The sequence below is a fragment of the Poecile atricapillus genome, chromosome Z (assembly GCF_030490865.1).
Source record: "Poecile atricapillus isolate bPoeAtr1 chromosome Z, bPoeAtr1.hap1, whole genome shotgun sequence".
Lineage (NCBI taxonomy): Eukaryota > Metazoa > Chordata > Aves > Passeriformes > Paridae > Poecile > Poecile atricapillus.
Window position 1 is genome coordinate 124,622,755 of NC_081289.1, and position 18,943 is coordinate 124,641,697.

The following is an 18,943-nucleotide window of genomic DNA, read 5'->3' on the forward strand; positions in this document are numbered from 1 at the left end:
TGGGTTCAGTTCCTTACTGGAAACACTGGGGCCTAGGCAAGCTGGAGAGTAGTAAACTTGCTATTTACATGAAAAATTACAGGCTGCAGCCAGTTTTTCATTGATTGCTAGCACAGAAGTGGATAGCAGAACAATAAAGCTCTTACAGATATTCTCTGGCCTTTCCCAAACAGTAATTTGGGGCCAGGCCCAGAGAGTGGTGCTGAATGCTGCTGCACCCAGCTGGGGGCCAGGCACCAGTGGTGCCCCTCAGGGTTCTGTGTTGGGGTCAGTTCTGTTCAGTGTCTTTTCCAATGATCCGGATGAGGGGACTGAGTCTGCCACAGCAAATTAGCAGATGACACCAAGTTGGGTGTGAGTGTTGATCACCTGGAGGGTAGAAGGGCTCTGCAGAGAGATGTGGACAGGCTGGATAGATGGGCCGAGTCCAACAATATGAGGTTTAACAAGACCAAGTGCCAGGTCCTGCACTTTGGCCACAGCAATCCCCTGCAGTGCTACAGGCTGGGGACAGAGTGGCTGGACAGCGGCCAGGCAGAAAGGGACCTGGGGGTGCTGGTGGCAGCAGCTGAACATGAGCCAGGCTGTGTCCAGGTGGCCAAGAAGGCCAATGGCATCCTGGCCTGGCTCAGCAATAGTGTGGCCAGCAGGAGCAGGGCAGGGATTGTCCCCCTGTCCTGGGCACCGGTGAGGCCACACCTCGAGTGCTGTGTCCAGTTCTGGGCCCTCAGTTTATAGGGAGGATGTTGAGGTGCTGGACCATCAAGTCCAGTGAGGGGCAGCAAGGCTGGTGAAGGGTCTGGAGCACAAGTCCTGTGAGGAGCAGTTGAGGGAGCTGGGGTTGTTTATCCTGGAGAAAAGGAGAGACTTATCACTCACTACGGGTGCCTGAAAGAAGGCTGTAGCCAGGTGAGGGTTGGTCTTTTCTCCTGGAAAACCACTGACAGAACAAAAGGACACAGCCCTAAGCTGTGCCAGAGGATAATTAGGCAACTAGAAAAAAATTCTTCATAGAAAGAGAAACTGGGCCCTGGAATGGGCTGTCAAGGGAGGTGGTGATTTGAGATCCCTCAAGGTGTTTAAAAAAAGGCTGGATGTGGCAGTCAGTGCCATGGTTTATTTCACAAGGTGGTGTTAGGTCATAGGTTGGACTTGATCTCCAAGGTCTTTTTCAACCTACTTCCTTCTGTAGTTCTCTAATTGCTACTGTTAAACTTCACTAGTAGTGGTTCAAGCCAAGGTACTCAGCAATCAGCAACCATTTCCTTTCTTCTGGGTTGTAATTAAATAACCATTCTAGCATTCATTTCATGCGTATAGCTACTGGGTATCACCAGAATCAGGATCGCTGAGACACAACAATGCCCATTTGGCATTACAGCTGTGGTTGCATTTTCAGTATCTGGTGGTCTAGTGGGTTCCATAGTCTTGAAATTAACTTGGCCACTGTGACTTCTGTGTGTTATTTTCTACTCACTTTTGGAAAGAAAGCTACATGTGTTTCTGCAACTTAATTATCATAGCTGTGTCAAAGAAGCTGTAATTGCCGATGCCCACACAACATACACAGATGAGCTATTTATCTAGGTAAAGACTTTTCAACACAACACGGGTCAGAACCTTACAGTTTAAAAAGGAATAGCATTTAGTCACATTAAAATTATAACTAGTTATGCTGGGTCATATGAATGTTCTTCCAATGCTGTAAAGTATTTATGAAAAAGATAAAATTTACATTGGATGCACTGGCTCAATGAAAATGAACAAGGATCCCACTATGAAAAAGAATACAAATATTTCCATTAATAACCAAGAGATTTTGTGGATGTCGAGAAAATCCCTAGCTCCAAAACCAGTTATAATAGTCCAGTAGCATGTGCTTCTATTCACTTTATTTCAATGTTCATTCACCTTCATCAGAAGACCCTTTGGATTTCACAAAAATGAGTAAGAAAAGCAGAAGTGTGGTAGCATACTTGAATTCACCTTATATAGTCTGTACCTCCATTGGAATGCTTAAGGAGCGTGCAGTTCCAAAAAGGGTTGTGTATGTACTCATAAATCCATTATACAATTGCTTTGAAGCCATTTGCTCTAAGAACATTTCTGACTCTGATATTTTTTAGGCATCAGAGTTTCTCCTCTCTTTTTCCATATTTGTCTAGTTGCAGCTGCAGGGTTGCAGAGAACTTTTTTAAGTCCTCAATCCACCAAGTATTTTACTGATAAATAGTCAGCCTGTTTTGTTTGTAATACTCTATGTGACTCATTTTCTGCTCTCCAGACCTGATGAAAGGACCTGATTCTAGGACACAGAGAAATAGCACTGGAGACCTACTCACAAGCACAAAAGAACATATTTTTCAACTTCTAAGGACAGTTATGTTTTGGGTTTGTTTGTTGTTTGGTTTGGGTTTTTGGGTTTTTCAGTTCAGTTTTTTTTTATAATATTGGTTGGTTATTTGAAAGCTCCAAGGGGCAAAAGAGATGGATGCAGAGAACAAAAGATCAAAGACACACTGGTTATTTCTCTTCACATCCCTACACGTGCATTGTCTATCCTTCCAGCAGCCCAATATGTCTTGTAAATACAACCAGCTGTGCTGCTCAGGTGGCCCAGTTTTGCACACTGGCATCATGGTACTCTGCCTAATGCCATGCTACAGAATCCAACTTTACAGTTCCCTTTCCTTTTCTTCACTGGCAAAACTCATTGCAATCATAAACTGCACTGCAGCAAAGACTACAGAGCGCTGATTTACTTCATTTTCTCCTCACTTAGATTAAATAAAAGCACCTTCCTGCTGTCAGGCATTCTAATTTACCTTCCTCCCTCCAAAAGAAATAGTTCAAACAACTACATTCCATCAATTAATTAGTGTTAAAGACAAACCTTCAACATACATCAGCCTTTGTCCCTGAGTGTCAGTCCAAGGCACCAGGTAATGAACTGAGCATAATATAGAAGTCAAAACAAACGTATTTTAGATATGACTAAAAAGGCCCTGCTACCTGTACATGGAGTATCTCCTGTTAATGTGTACATAGGTACATCACTTTTCAGTGGATTTCAGCAGATTACTACTGAATTAGAGTACAAAATTAGCAGTGATAGAGTACTAAAAATAGTGGTCCTTTGCAGTAGTCTTGCAACAAATCCTGTAGCACACTCAGTGTCTAAATATGCAGTATTTCAAACACTACCTGAAATCTTACTGTGATAGCTCAGGAAGGGGTGTTCCTGCACCGAGTTTTATACTGCAGGGCAGCATAGCCGTTTCCAGAAGATGCTTCTTCCTACATCAGCTGTCACATGCTTTCTGACATTCCAGGACTGATTCCGGCTTAAAATTATTTGTTTCTTCACCGTAATCCCCTCAACAACCCTTCAGGGGCTTGGAGTTTTCTTGCAAACCTCCTTTCTTGGGTCACACAACTAGCCTGTGTTCTCAGCAATAAGGGTAACACTTTAAAAATAATGTACTGCTACAGCAAACCCAAGACTGTGATCTGGAAATTTTTCTTAAGTGATACATAGAACCATATTTAAAAAGGAGGATTTCTGGCTTGATTCAAAGTATCGTACTGGAAAAGGTGTCTTTCTAAAGCAGCACAGCACAAAAGCAAGAACATCATGAGCTTTCTGAAAAGCTTGGGTTAAAGGTTATAAATTCAGAGTAATAAAGCTAAGTTTCTGTACAAGCACTAAATCAGAATCCTGCCTAAGCATCCATCTAACAGCAAGGCCTCATTGCAAATTACTTTCATTCCTCTAACACTGCAACTTCTACAGTCATTAATTCTTCATGATTTACGTATCTGGTCTTCCTATCTGAGGTCTCTAAGATACCTCAATTCATAGCTCACAATATACAAGTTCACACCTTCACAATACAAAAGGGAATGTGGAGACTGAGCTATAAACTGTACTCGCCAAAGCCAAAACTCCTCCTCCACCCAAACATTGTCACAGCTTCCAAGCAGCAGCAAGTTTACATGGTATAATTAATCATCATATCCAGAGACGTTTGATCACTAATAGTAGGCATTTTATATCCCTAAGGTCTGCTTACAAGTCAGAAGGTGAATCAACAGCGGTACCAGCAGGCTTGGACAGTTACTCCTCACCTCTTTATAATAGGAGATAGATATGAAATGAAGCTTGACTGCTTTTATGTAGCTCTTGAAAACTATGATCTGGAAGCTGACACAGCTTCTAAAATAATAATTCTTGCCTTTACGGTCTTGGTAGATCTCTAGCTGTCTCTCTTGATAAAGAGCATAAAAGCAAAACTTGCTAATCTTACATAGAGAAGATGGCAGAAGCCATGAAACATGATCACTTCAAAAGGGATATACTACTCTTTCCATTTGAAGTTATAAGCTGCTGTTGGAATAGTTACAGATCTGACAGAAGAAAGTTTTTTAAAAAGTAGTAGGATTTATTATCACCTACTGAATTACAACAGTTCTTACAACTATAAATTTCCCAAGGTACAAATGATCAAAAGGAATCTGATTTACTAGAATTTATGCAATACTTGGCTACCACTTTTCACCTAGCCATGACAGCACCACAAATGCCCATTTCTAATGCATTTAGGGCAATGCAATGCAGGTCTAACACTTCCTTCCATCAAAAGATTCTGAAGTATACTTCCAGTTAATTAATTCAGCATTGACACACTTTGGTTGAACAGAGTAGAGTACTCCAAGTTCTGATATAAAATTAGAAAAGTGAAGAACAGTGTTACAGTGACTTCCTGTGTGTCCCACATTACCTGAGAAACAGCCCTACAAAGCAGCCTCCAGCTCCCTCAGGCTCATACCATATCTAAACATAACTAAACAAATGTGTCACAATTGTGAGGATCTTAAGTGAATTAAATTCTCTCCTCACTGATACAAGTGAAATTTGGGTATGTCTATTAACATACTTGCATTTACAATTACCATGAGTACCCAAAACCAGCTTATGTAGAGGCTAGCCTGTCTCCTCTGTAATATACTTTTATATACTATATGTATATTTTATACAAAATACAATTTTGATCCATTGCAAAGTTATCTCAATGTGTTTCTCAGATCTGTTTTTCCCTGCTTTCACAGAGAGGAACAGCATGGTGAAATGCACTTCACAAGACCACAGATGTAGTGACTAAATCAACTGTGGTGACCAAATCAGTGGGAGCTAAGCCAGCCATGAGTTTCATTACAGACATGACCAACCTCAAAAATCACAAGATCAGATCACTAGTGAGCAAGTTAGTCTGTTAGAAGCACATCTCAAACTTTTGTGCGCTAATCATTGCTATTTAGATTTTTACCAACTATACAAAGCAATTGAGAAGCTTAGGCATTGAGAAGTAAATTTTAGTATGAAAATATCCACGGCAATAAATTGACAGGTACTGTTAGTGTCAGAAGCTCTGCTTGAACTCCTGATTCTTACTTTGACACAGTCTTCTACACAGCCACATTTATTAATTTTCTGTTTGAAAGTGAGACACTCTCTCTGGTGAAAGTGTGGTAGTTTCCTGTGCAGAAGAAAATCCCCTCCTCAGAGATGGGACTTAGAAGGCTCTTCTGTAACTAAACAGAGATGATATATTCAGTTACTTAACCCATTATCACCTTTCCTGTAACACTCTTGTCAGTATCAGTACAACAGACTTAGTTTCAAATCACTTGACTCTGGGGCAGATAAAGCCTAGAAAAGAAAAGAAAAAAGAAGAAAAAAAATAGAGAAGACAGAATTGTACAGTCATGTCTTGTATTTCATCTAAATTTAGTGGAAGTGAGTTTATGACACCATTAGAACTTTGGGACATGGTTTATTTATTAAAAAAAACAACAATGTAATAGCATTTAACATTTCTTTACGTGTATAATTTCCATAGTTGCTTCATTAATGCAAAAATATACTCTACCAACATAGCACAAGTTTGGTTACCTGTTAATTTAACTTAGAATACCTACGTTATTAACAGAAATATCAAACTTAGAGAAGGAAAATAGTATTTTTGCTGCTGTGGTGCTTAGTTTCCTCAGATATACCTGACTCCAGACTGTGACGGGTGCCACTTATGTGTAACAAATTAAGATACAGCTCCTGTATCAGTCGGGAAAATACCATAAAGGACCCAATGATAGGCTATATAATCTGTGAATGTTAAATTCCTCTCTTGATCTTTCTGTGCCAAATCAGTAATTCCTTTGATTGTTATGTAAATGGTGGCTTTTCTAGTAGCAATTTTTTAGTGGCCCATGATTTACTCATCAGTGCAGCAGCTAAATATTTGCACTAAAAGAACAGAGCAACAACTTCTAAGCCAGTTAACTGGCAGCCTCATTAAGGATATCAATAACTGCATGAAAGGGAGATTAAATTATGCTTTTACCACTGCTGATAAGCCTTTCAGGCCAAAAAAGACACATATAGCCTTTTCAATGGAAAAAGAATAATTTCATTAATAACTAGTATAGAATACACTTTGTACACCAAAAAATTCTGATCTCACATCAAATTTAGCACTAGATGAACATAATAAAATGTAACAAATTAAAAAATGAAGTGTAAGTTGAAACTTTCCAGAACAGTACAAAGAGCTAAATACTAATTTTTGCTATCCATGTTCTCCCATATAATGCTCAACAATCTTAAAACTGACTTGTCATGACAATGAAAAAAAATTTTGTCCTCTTAGATAGTAAGAGTTCACATGTTCAGGAAACAATCACTGAAGTTGGTAGATAGCCTCTCAACTGTAGTATGTTTTGTTTACTTGAATAAAACATAATTAAAGTATTAACAGCTGCATTTCCTCAGACCAGAGGGAAAGTAGCTGCATCCACATATTGAGAAGTTTATTAAACTGTATTACATTGAAGAGAATACAAAAGAAACCCTTGTGCTAACACGTTCATATCTTGCAGTAGGACTTAGCTAAAGATGAGGCAGTCCTGAATTAAAAATAAACACTGCATGCCATGACATGTTTTAAATCTAAAATTAAACAGATGAAAGTGTGGTTCTCTTACATTAAAAAAAAAATCCTTTTGTATGGTGCTTTTAGTTTTCAATATATTTTTAATTACACTTTTCAACATATAAAAATAAGCTAAACTACAAGCTGAAAATGCCTGTTTATGTATTAGCAAACAAAATTAAATTTCAGATTCTCTTTAGGCACTAACACCTAATGATATCTACATGTATTCAATTCTCCATACTCCAGCCTCTGGTGAGAAAACTACATCTCTCTGAACTAAATGTCTACACATTGACATGATTTTAGCCATTTACAGATTTCAGTGTTTATGCCACTACATCAAATTTTCACTTTCAAAATTATGGTAACATCAAAGATGATATTTGATTGCTATAAAATGGAAAGTACCAAGTAGCATATGCCCCAGATAATGATTCAGAATTCACATCTCTGATTGTTTTTACCACTATAATACTATTATCACACTAACATCTATAAAATTCAAGATTATTTTGTCTGGATTTTTTTTTCTCTAACAATACATGAACTCTGATCTTGTTTCACTACGAAAGCAATGCAGAGATGCTTCAGACCTAGAAGTAGACAACACACACACCATTATGGCATTACTGTTTGCAAGGGTCATACTCATAAATGAAAAATAACTAAATAAGGACTGGCAATAAGTATACACTAATTTATAACATGCAGAGCAGGCTTTACTTATCTCTTTCTTAGACAAAAACAACAACAAAAAAAAGCAAAACAAAACAAAAAAAATCACGTGTTCCCTAATCTATTACAGACAGCAGTACAAGCTAAGGGCAAAAGAGAGAAGCTACTATGTAACAGATCTGAAGAGTTTCAAAGTAATTTCAGGTATTGCCTAACTTGTAACTGGGCCAGAGAACACTAGCAAGCAATGCAAAGCACACTGCAGACTACAAATTTAACTTCATTCCAACACTGTAAATGGCACTGGAGTGTCCACAGCTCATTTCAAAGCTGTGTATAGGCTGCTGTCAGCCCACTAATATAAGGCTAGTTCAGACATATCTAAGTGAAACTGCCATCAAAAAAATTAGCAGGTGATTACTGAATAGGCAAAACCCACATCCCACTCATTTCCCAAGCATTTTTCAGATATTTCTAGTTTCTAAGCAAGTGCTTTTATAACCCCTAATTCCAATTCCAACTAAGCATTCTTTACATAACATACTACTGCTGGTGTTTGCAAATAAAATTCCATGCCTCACACCTGTGTGAATCCATTGACTCTGATGCAATCATTTAAGCCATAGACACCTCTATTTTGAATTTGATATCCTGCTTGATCCATCAAGCAGTTCTCTTCTGCTACCTTCTTCTTTCAGAATGCAAAGAAAAATCCTGTCTGCTATCCAGGACCATCTTGAGAAAATAGCTATGGGCACTAATGGAAAGTTATGTTTATGCGCTTTATGTGATCTTAGCAAAATGGCAACATATAAAACTCTTCTGAGTAATTTACACTCTCAAGTAAGGGCTGATTCAGATGAAACTACATGTAAAACAACACAGCTATCATAAACAACACTTCTCAAAACCTCTGCCCAAGTTAATCCCATTTACAAACTGCAAAACCAAATGGTCTGATGCAGTAGCACAGCACACAAGCTTGCTAACGATGAAGGCAATGGACTTGTCATGGAAGATGGACACATTCAGTGGATGATCCACCCAATCCTGTAGGAGCAGGACTTCATTACTGTGCCATGCTACCAGTTTATAAGTGTGCTACTCTCTGCAGAAATAAGCATTTTTATTGAGTAATAGCTCTCCAGGAGTGGCTTTTTAGGAACACTTGGTAAGACAGATTGTTAACTACCTCACAGATCCACACAGTATTTACAAAACAAAACCAGAAAATACAGTATTTGCAAGAAAGTATGACTTGAGGACGGGAGGAAATCTGTATATTTGGTGGCTGGTTGCTGGTTTTTCCTTAACAAAAATCCTAAGAACCCCAAGATACAATATATAACATGCTGTATACAGCTTCACACATGTGATAAGCTAGCTAGTAAATTAAGGCTGCCATCCGTAACTATTAACTTCCAAATGCATGTTTCTCAGCTAAGTGTATGCAATCCTTTAAATATTTTATAACTGATACGTCATAGAGCTATACTATTTCAGGGCAACAAAACCCAAGAAACCAAACTACTACCAGCTAAAACAGGATACACTGAACGAATTAGAGTTCTTTCCAACAGAGAAATTTAGCTTTTCAATGGAAACATAAATAATACATGTATGTTTTCACTAATTTCTTCATTTCAAATGAAAGATGCATTATGAGTAAGACCAGATGGTCTAAAAATATTCCTTTAATAAGTATGTACCAGCAGAAACATCCCTCTAAAATACTTATTTTATTAGTGAAATGGTACCAAAGATAACAAGTATACAAACAATCTCTTTGCTCTATGCTACTTACACATCATAAATAAGACAGCTGTTGTTGCAAGACACAATCTTTCACAGTCTTCCTGTAAGCATACAGATTTTTTAATTCTTTTATCAGAATTAGCTGTTTACCAGCCAATAGCATGTGGCTTATACATCACAAAAATGGCTGTTCTATACTTTACATGGTAAAGCATTTTCTGTTGTCTTAAATGTACACAGTGGCAAGAACATAAAATCTTATAAAAAATTGGGAGTGATTAAGCAGCTTCACAATCAAATTGGATTTCATTACCTTCGCAATTGGGCAGTTTTCATTCCCTGTAATATGCTTCCCTTCCACTGAAAAAAATAAACTATGCAGAAGAAAAGTAAAACAAGTAAAAAGCAAATAGCCAACACATGTAGTTTTTTATTTTAACTGAAAGAAATAACACTTCCCATGAGGTAAGGCAATTAAGTAATTTGATTGCATTAAAATAGTAGTAATAAAAATAATCTACGCGATTTTAGGTATAATTATGTCTTAGAAGTGTAACTTATCAGAAATCTCATGTAACCAATTAAATTACTCCAGAAGACAAAAGCCATGTTTTGCCATGACAAAAACACTTGTTTCATCACTCCCTTCTTGTATGCTTTCTCCACAAGAAATGATAAAAGAATCTCTATTATGTAAGCCCTGTGTAAATTAGAACCTTCTTCCTCAAATTATTTATCCCCCATTTCTTTGCATGTCATTCCTTTTATATCCCCCAACAGGTATCAGAGAAAATAACACAGAGGTAACAATTAAGGCCATCCAAATGTATATTAAATGTTTTAAGGGCTTTCTTTGATGCAGGTGATCAGAGCACACTTTGTATTCAGCTATTACTTTGTACAGTGGTGGTCCCCAAATGAAATCTTTTCTCTTACTCAAAAATCTCTTCTAAGAATAAAAAATAAAAGTAAAATGGAGCTTCAGTATTTTAACAAGTGAATCAAACAACCATTCTGGCAAGTCACTTGCATTTTTGTCTACAGTATGGTGGTGGCAAAGTAGCAAGAGAGATCATGTAAGATTTAGCTGAAAATGTGTAACAGCACATATACATTTCTAGAAAATACCACATTTTAAGAAGGCACTAAAGCTTCTGCTTGTGCTCCCATATTTTTTTAACAAAAAGGAAAAAATTATTTTCTTAATGGCACCTGTACTATTTTTAGCTGAACAGACACACTGCAGTACATTGCAAAACAAAGCTGTAAATTCTGGTATTGTCATATAGACGTGCTCACTTCTCTAAGGACAAAGAAAACAACAAAACAAAACAACTCCAAAATAACCCTGTAAGGTAACCTAACATCTACAACATGACAACATTCCTTTTAAGAACAGAAAAAGCGCATGCACTGTTCAAATACCTTAAAAGAAATATGAATTTCAGGGGTATTAGTAAGAAATTATTTTAAATAAGAAACCCTAAGAATCTCAAGCAGTGAGCAAATGAAAAACATTAATCTGTGAGTATTTAACATAAGAACAGTAAAACCGTGTTTATGCTTAAACCCCCTTTCCCTACAGTTGTCATTTACAAGGAAAGAAAGTGTGTATATTTATGCACCATTTTCAAGCACATCAAACAGCACACATTAAAGTTTTTGTGGATTTTTTAACCTACAGGGCAAAACAATAGAAAAGGCATCAACAAGCAATATTTTAAACAACCTTCAATGCATATCTTCAGCTTTTTTGGGGAAGTACAGGTTTACATCTTTCAGTTCCTAGTTATTTGTAACAGCTTATAGTAAAACTTAACATAAATCATTTTACAAGTACAGCCATCATGGAAATGCATGGATTTTCAGAGATGAATAGTTCTGATGGCATCTGCCTTTTCATGGTATTAGCTACTGGTCTGTGCTCTCTTGCTTTACAGCAAGAAGACAACAAAGCTATCACAAGAATTGGAGGAGCTACTAGTACTATCAACACATTCAGGTTGATTGCTTTGACATTTTCTTCCTCATTCTGGGAAATAAAATGCTTTGGATTTCATTCCTTAGTTGAATTAGAAGTCCATTCTTTGCATTAAACCTCTTCCATTTTAATTGAGAGGTTTTCTTCATCTGGTTGACAGTTCCCGTTCTGTTGTAGCTTGACTTCATCTGTCCTTTGTGTATCTCTATTTTCTACTTCCTTGTCAGTTTCCGAATTCTGGTCTTCTTTATTGTTATCTTTGTCCTACCAAAGATAAAATTATTTGACAACAAAATAATATTCTTAGCATTATAGGCTATGACTTCCAATCAACTCTTGGTAATTTTATTGTTTCAATTTTTAATGTATATCTTGTCTCTGCAAATTTTAGGACAAAGGTGTGAGCTTCTTTGCCCCTGCCTTTTTTTTAAATTAGTTTTTTTTCCAGTTGCCTGAAGTTCAGCACTCATAACAACCCATCACCCAAGAAATTATGACATAAAGTATGGAACAACTGTTACTATATTATATGTAATATATATTTTATATATAACATAACATAATCTATAGTAATGTGTATTATGAAATACACATTGTATTCTATTGCATTCTAATGTATTCTACTGCAATACATATTACTATTATTATAGTTACCAACAGTCTTTATTAACTATAATAAAGTCATATATAAAGTTATAGAACAAATGGCACCATGGAACATATGAGAAACAGTTCCAGAAATTAAGATTTCACCAAGATTTTTTAAATAGAACAGGACTAAACTTCTTCTGTCTTATTTTTTGCCAGATATCTGATGCATTTTGAGGGAGTTCTTGGGCAAGATTCTTACTTATTCATTTGAACAGTCATCTAAACCAGGTGTTTTGTAACAGCTGAATAATTCTGAGCTACAACAAACTACTCTTTAAAGATGTGCTGCTATTCAAATTCTAAGATAAAACAATTCGAAGAGGTTTCTTTTTTTAATTCCAGTACCTTCTATTTTGCAGGGGAAAATCCTATACTATTTCAGATATCTTCAATTTTACTCTTATAGAATCCAATATACAGACCAGGACCAATTCAATGAGGGAGAGTTTGAACTGCATCATGAGTTTATTTAAAAAGTAATCTTTTCAGTCTGACAGTCAAGCCACCCATGAACACTGCTTGTTCGTCAATGATCTGCCTGCTCCTAATAGTAGGGAGCCAGGCAAGTCCTAACACAGGGAACACAGCATAAAAGAGAAACAAGATGTTTCGGTAACCTAAGCACACAAACTCCTACAGGTCAACTGAAGTTCAAATATATAGACTTAAACTGGCCTACTAAACCCAACTAGCAAACACTAAATGGCACTAGTTTGGTAAGGAACAGGAGAAAAAGAAGGGAGTAAAAGAAAGAAAAAGTGCAGAGAGAAATTCAGTAATTGCTTCACTACCAACCACTTCATTCTGCTTATCACTTGGTGACACATACTTACCTTAAAAGCAGTGGTGCTTTTGTCAGATTTCTCCTTTCCCTCTTTTTCTTTACTACTTTTTTTCTTGGAAGTGGAGCGTTCTCTTTCTCTTCTTTCATTGTTTGTATCTCTTTCTCTTTTTTTTTCTTTCTTGTTTCTGTTTCAGAAATTTTTTATTCAAATTACGATTTGATCCAACCACAAACTTCAAACCATTTGACTGCAAACTAAACCCCCAGAATGGACTTTCAAAAAACCTTCCAAAATTTAACAAAAAAACCCTTCCCAAAGATAATGGGATTTTTTTTGGCTGAAGAGAGCTAAGCAGTGCATATGACCACTATGCGCTGTATTTGCACAGAAAAAAAGCAAATTAATCTTTATCAGATGAAGGGATTTTATTGATTTGAAGCAATTTGCACTGCTGATTTATTTGAAACTATATCATTGAAGAATACCAGAGCTCAAACTGGTTTAAGTTTTGAGTTAAATTAAAACTGAATCATACTGGCCAACTGAAATCATCGGAAATTATTAGCATAAAGGCAGTAAAACAGAGAATCTACTATAAATTCTTCCTTCTTTACTGATCTTTAACTTCTGTGTTTATATCAAACTGACCTTCTTGGAGAAGGACTTCGTGAAGACTTTCTTTTTGCTGTTTTTGATGTTTTAGGAGATTTGGAGGGACTTCTGCTCTTCCTTTTACGCCTTTCTCTACAGGACCAAGAAATTCAGTATCATCAAAACCCAAAAATAATGAAGGAGGTAGAAAACTCTTACAATGATCTAACACATCCACTGCATTTGACACTCTATATTATCAACAAAACATGAACTGTATGAACTAAAAAAATCTTTGTATACTTATTTAGTGGGAAAGGAAGGGCCAAAGTAGGAAAAAAAGGATGTGACCTCCCCAAAAAAAGTTTTTTAATTCTTTTGTGCTTGATAACAATGAAAACACACTGAATTTGGTAATACTGTATCAGTTAAAAGTTTCTTCAGTCAGGAAAATAGTTCAGTTAAATGAAGAGCCATATTAAGACAAAATATAGTATAACTTGAGCAATATGAATTTCAAAATGTAACTAACATACAACCTGAAGACCACTGCAACTTCAGTTTAACCTGACTGAAATTTAAATCCTAAATATATGAGCTAGAATTAGTTGATTTAGAGGAAAACAGGTAAAAATGAAGCCCAAGCTGTTGTCAAAGTCAGAATAAGTAAAATCGATTGTTTTTCTAGTGATCCTTGCTTAGCAAACAAAATGTCATCACTCTGTAATACATGGAAGAGCTTGGTATGTTTTACGTAACTAAATGGAGTTTTCTAAAGTTGCCATTATGGAGTCTGATCTTGAATACCACAAAACATTAAATAATTGGTCATTTATACTGAGGCACACATTAAATTGAAGCAAAAACAGAGCCAGTACAACTTCAATTAATATAAATGCAGAAGCCATCTGTCAAGATTATTTTTTCCTATCAACTCATTGTAAAGCAGGAAAAGCAGATTCAAAGACCAACTGAAGACAAAATAGAGAAGTTTAAAACTTACTTCTAGATACAGCACAAAAGCTATATTTATGGATAACAGCTTCTGCAATTTGTGAATGTTTTTATCTTCAGAATTTAGAAAAGCTAAGAAATCAATACTTATTAGATAAGTAACAAAAGAACACATTAAGTGATAGCCAGTATCGCTATATGGATTGATACTCGGACAATACCATCTACTGTGACTGTCTTGATTTTGGCCAGGATAATTTTCTTTCTAGTAACTGGAACGGTGCTGTGTTCAGATTCAGTATGAGAATGATATTGGTAATACACTGATGTTTTAGTTGTTACTTATCCTGAAATCGAGGACTTTTGTTTTCCATGCTCTGCCAGCAGGCATGTACACAAGACACTGGGAGGGAGCATGGCCAGGAAAGTTGACCCAACTGGCCAGAAGTCCGTGAGGGGTGAGCAATTGTGTAGTGCATGACTTGTTTGTCTTGGGCATTATTCCCCTCTATCCTTTCCACTACAATTATTACTATAATAATTTTATTTTGTTTCAATTACTAATATGCTCTTTCCTCAACTCTCAAAGCAGAGACTTGTAATGCCTAACAAGATTGAACAAGGAAGGACAGATGAGGAAAAGAGAAGTCAAAAAAGAACTGTCATGGTTTAACCCCAAATGACAATTACATCCTGAATGGCATTTCCTGCCTTCTTTTGCCCCCTTTGCTCCTCAACCTCAATACCCCCAACCCCACCAGGGAAGGAGAATAAGCAGGAAAAAAGGAAAACTCCAGCACTGTACCAGCTGCTACAGAAATTTTAAACTCTTTCTAAAGAAAGAAATTTTAACTCTCTTTCAATCAAAACCAAGACAGTGACTTCCTGAAGCTGCACAGGAAAAAATTTCTGAAGTACTTTGTTCAGCGAGCTTTTGATTTATCTTTGATAAACAAAAATATAAAACGGCCTCAAAATCATTAAGTAAGTAACACAGCCACTGATCAGCCGTTCACTAGTCAACATGCATTTTATTTTTAACATCTCCACACTAATCATCACCTTTATTTAATTGAGGATACTGGAAATTGATTATTCTCTCTCAGTCCTGTCAATTCAGCTACACTAACTACATTCCCACTTAGTTTTGCTTTCCAGCATACAAACCAAGCGCTTCAGCAATTGTGTTCAAACTAGAAACTGCTTATTCATGAAATTTTATCTTCAGTTTCTGCTTTTCTTATTTCAAGTTGAAGAATTATAACTGTGTCTCACTACACTTGTTCTCATCTCTATTACATTTGTCCGTAAGATTTTTGTGCACCCATTTCATTAAATCTCTTACACAACACTAACACAGCGAAATTTAAGAAAAATAAGTTCTGAATACTTTAATAGGGATCCTATGTCTCTTAATTATACAAGGAAATAACATTCTGCATGTCATCTGATGCTATTGGCTCTGCTAGCCTGTAAGATAGCTCCTTTTCCAACTGATTTCCGCTGGTGTGTCTCCTTTCAGCTAGGAATCACAAATCTTATTTCCAGTACTTGCAAACAGTCTGTCAGCAAAGCAAGGTCAGCTGCCTTCTAGTTCTTAGAAGGTCTTGTATGTCCTATTCCACCTTCCCCTCTTCTCCACAAAGATGACTATTTGCACCATATCTTACATTTTCATTTTACATGATCAGCAGTCAACTGCTGTACTGAAATTTCAGGCAACTGAAATGCCTATCTGTTGAATAATCTTCACCAGAAAGGTCTGCAACCATTTCAACCATGCAATGTCCATCACCAAAGAGAGACCCATAATGTAACCCAACCTCAGAATTACTTTTCAGTTACTGAGGTTACTCTGGTAACTGAAGTTGGAAGAACCCTCTGAAGATGACTTAGTCCAAGCTATCCCTTCTCCACCTTACAAAAGGGTCAATCAGAGTAGATTATTCAGGGCCATATCCAGTTAGATTTTTGGATGGAGGAGAGCAAGAACCTGCCAGCCAGCCTTCCAGCCGGTGAGTCTCAATGTTATACTGGCGTGATGGCATTATTCCTGCCCAGGTGTAGGACTTGTCCTTTCTCTCTGTTCAACTCCAAGAGATGACTATCAGTCCATTTCTCCCATCTGCTGAGGTTTTTCTAAATGCCAGATCAGCCACCCTCCAGCTGGTTCTCTGTTGTTTTCAAAGCTACAGAGAATGCACCCTCTCCCGCTAAGTCCCTGAGAACAACATTCACCAGTACTGGCCTCTGCATTGACGCGCTAAGGGTAGTTGTATCTGAAGAAAAAACTGTAAATCTGTAACAAAAAGTGTATTTTCTCAACTCCCAGCTCCAAAAGAACACTGCCCGTGTTTAAGAATATCTGCATCATACCAAAGTACAGTTTTGTGCTTTGCACTAGAAGAAATGAACTGATTTTCACAAGAATTCTTTGCTCGAGTACATGACATTGGAGCCTTCCCATAGTGCTTTCTTAACTAGTAAGATTCCTAAAGGGGACAAAATTATTGCAAACTAGAGTATCAGGTTTTGGTAACACCCAGCTAACTACACTTACTATTTGGCACTAGAAACCTGGTTTTCCACCAAGGTTCCTATATAAGCTAAATATTGTGAAACCCTTATTTTTCTGCAATTATCCAATTCACTGCTCTGAAGCCCATGGACTGAAAAATACAGTTTCAAAGCTAATAGAAGTATCTTTATGTGGGTCTTTCACTCATTTAAATAGAAAGCTGCATATGCTTAAGGAAGAAACAGTGTTTTTCCCATAAACCTCATAACACAAACACAATGTTCAGGAACCATTACACCCTTTTTTGCCTTCTACAAACCCTGAACTGATGAATTTTGAGGACTAGAGAAATTCTGCTTTTGTCTAGTAATATTATTACAATAGGCGCAACTTGTCCAATTCATTCAGCATTTCATTATCTCAAGGTTACAGATAAAATTTGGTACTTAAATCTGATACAATACTGCTGAACTCCCTAATTCCTGATGTAACAGAAGGGACCTTATCCACCCATGCTTCTAAATTTAACTTAGCTGCAATGCTTTTAGAATATGCCTGAGTTTGCTTACAGAGATTGATTATAATCTCCCAGCTTCTTTCTCCTGTAATGAATTTATCCAGACTTCCTGCCAATTAAGCTCCCCTCAGAGCCAAAACCAATAGCTACATTAACTTTATTGTTTTCCTGCTTACTGTTTGCAGCCATTAAGGAATGTTACTTTTAACTTACAGCTGGCCATCTAGTCAGATAAACAACGTATCCATGTCATCCAACTGAGATACATTCACTTTGTAAAAGGATAGTCAGCCAAGCAACATGCTTGCTTCCTGCAGTTCAGCTGTCCAGCCAAAGACAGGCAAATATTAGCAAACAACTGTTTGCAAGATCTACAGACCAAAATGCTGCAGTATGTAAGTAATAAAAGAACTATGTAACAGTGACTCAAACTTTCATCGGGGCAAAGATGATGCATGTGATGTTGGTCAGAACTTTTGTCTGTCCGTAACATACAGAAATGGGACAAGAATCATCTGATTACTGTTCTCAAGGTTTATATAATATGGTTATGTGAAAGCCAAGCACCAGCAGCCCAACAAGAAACTCTGTTCTATAAGGCATCATACTGAGCTTTTTATAAAAGAAGTTGTTTTAAAGGAAAATCTACAGATTTAACAAAACAGAAATAATACAAAATTACTTAGTAAGAGACATGGTGATACCAATACATAAAAATTAGGATGGTGCCTCACTGATCTGACAAGTCAAAAAAAAGCAAGCATGAAAAATTCTAAACAAACCTGCTGGAGCTACGAGATCTTCTTGAAGAGCTATAGCTTCTTGGGGGTGTTCTGGATCTCTTATCTTTCTTCTTTTTATCATCTCTCTCTTTTTCTCGCTCCTTCTCCTTATCCCCATCTTTTTCCTTCTCTTTGTCTCTGTCCTTTTCTTTGTCCCCTCCTTTGTCTTTATCTCCCTCCTTGTCCTTAATCTTCTCTCTGTCCTTCTCTCCTTCTTTCTCAGCATCTTCTTTTTCTTTGTTCTGATCTACCTCTTCCTTGTCTTTTTCCTTGTCTTTGTCTTTTTCCTTTTCCCGGTCCCTATCTTTATCCTTGTCCCTGTCTTTGTCTCGGGCTCTCTCTCTATCTTTGCTTCGCTCTTTATCTCTCTCTTTGTCCTTTTCCCTATTTCTCTCTTTATCTCGCTCTCTCTCCCTGTCTTTGTCTCGATCCCTATCCTTCTCCTTGTCTCGGTCTCTGTCTTTTTCTTTGGCCTTTTCTTTTTCCTTGATCTTTTCCTTGTCTCTTTTCTTGTCCCTGTGAAAAGCCAAACACAAACCCATTAATTCATCTTTGAACTTTCCAATTAAAATTACAACTAACTTTTTAGTATACATCAAGATAAAATGTGTGTCTATGTTAGAAAATAGTAATTCTTCAATATTTTAATTTTTCACCCCTGTTCACAATAAGAGAAAGCTATATATAGCTAGAAAATACACAGCCATATACAGCTAGGAAAAATTTGGAAACCAAACTGGAG

General features: G+C 36.8%; 1 protein-coding gene across 3 annotated transcripts in view; it reads right to left on the reverse strand.

Moving 5' to 3' along the window:
• Positions 1–5,845: 5,845 nt before the first annotated feature.
• The window catches only part of SREK1 (splicing regulatory glutamic acid and lysine rich protein 1), a 36,219-nt gene continuing 23,121 nt past the window's right edge, over positions 5,846–18,943 (reverse strand). For all 3 annotated transcript variants that reach the window (XM_058864590.1, XM_058864592.1, XM_058864591.1), the window contains exons 9-12: positions 18,202–18,717; positions 13,488–13,583; positions 12,888–13,023; positions 5,846–11,667 (exon numbers count right to left, since the gene is read on the reverse strand). In XM_058864590.1, coding sequence (XP_058720573.1) covers positions 11,515–11,667; positions 12,888–13,023; positions 13,488–13,583; positions 18,202–18,717 — 901 coding nt within the window. In that variant the 3' untranslated portion in view covers positions 5,846–11,514. The remainder of the gene's footprint in view (positions 11,668–12,887; positions 13,024–13,487; positions 13,584–18,201; positions 18,718–18,943) is intronic.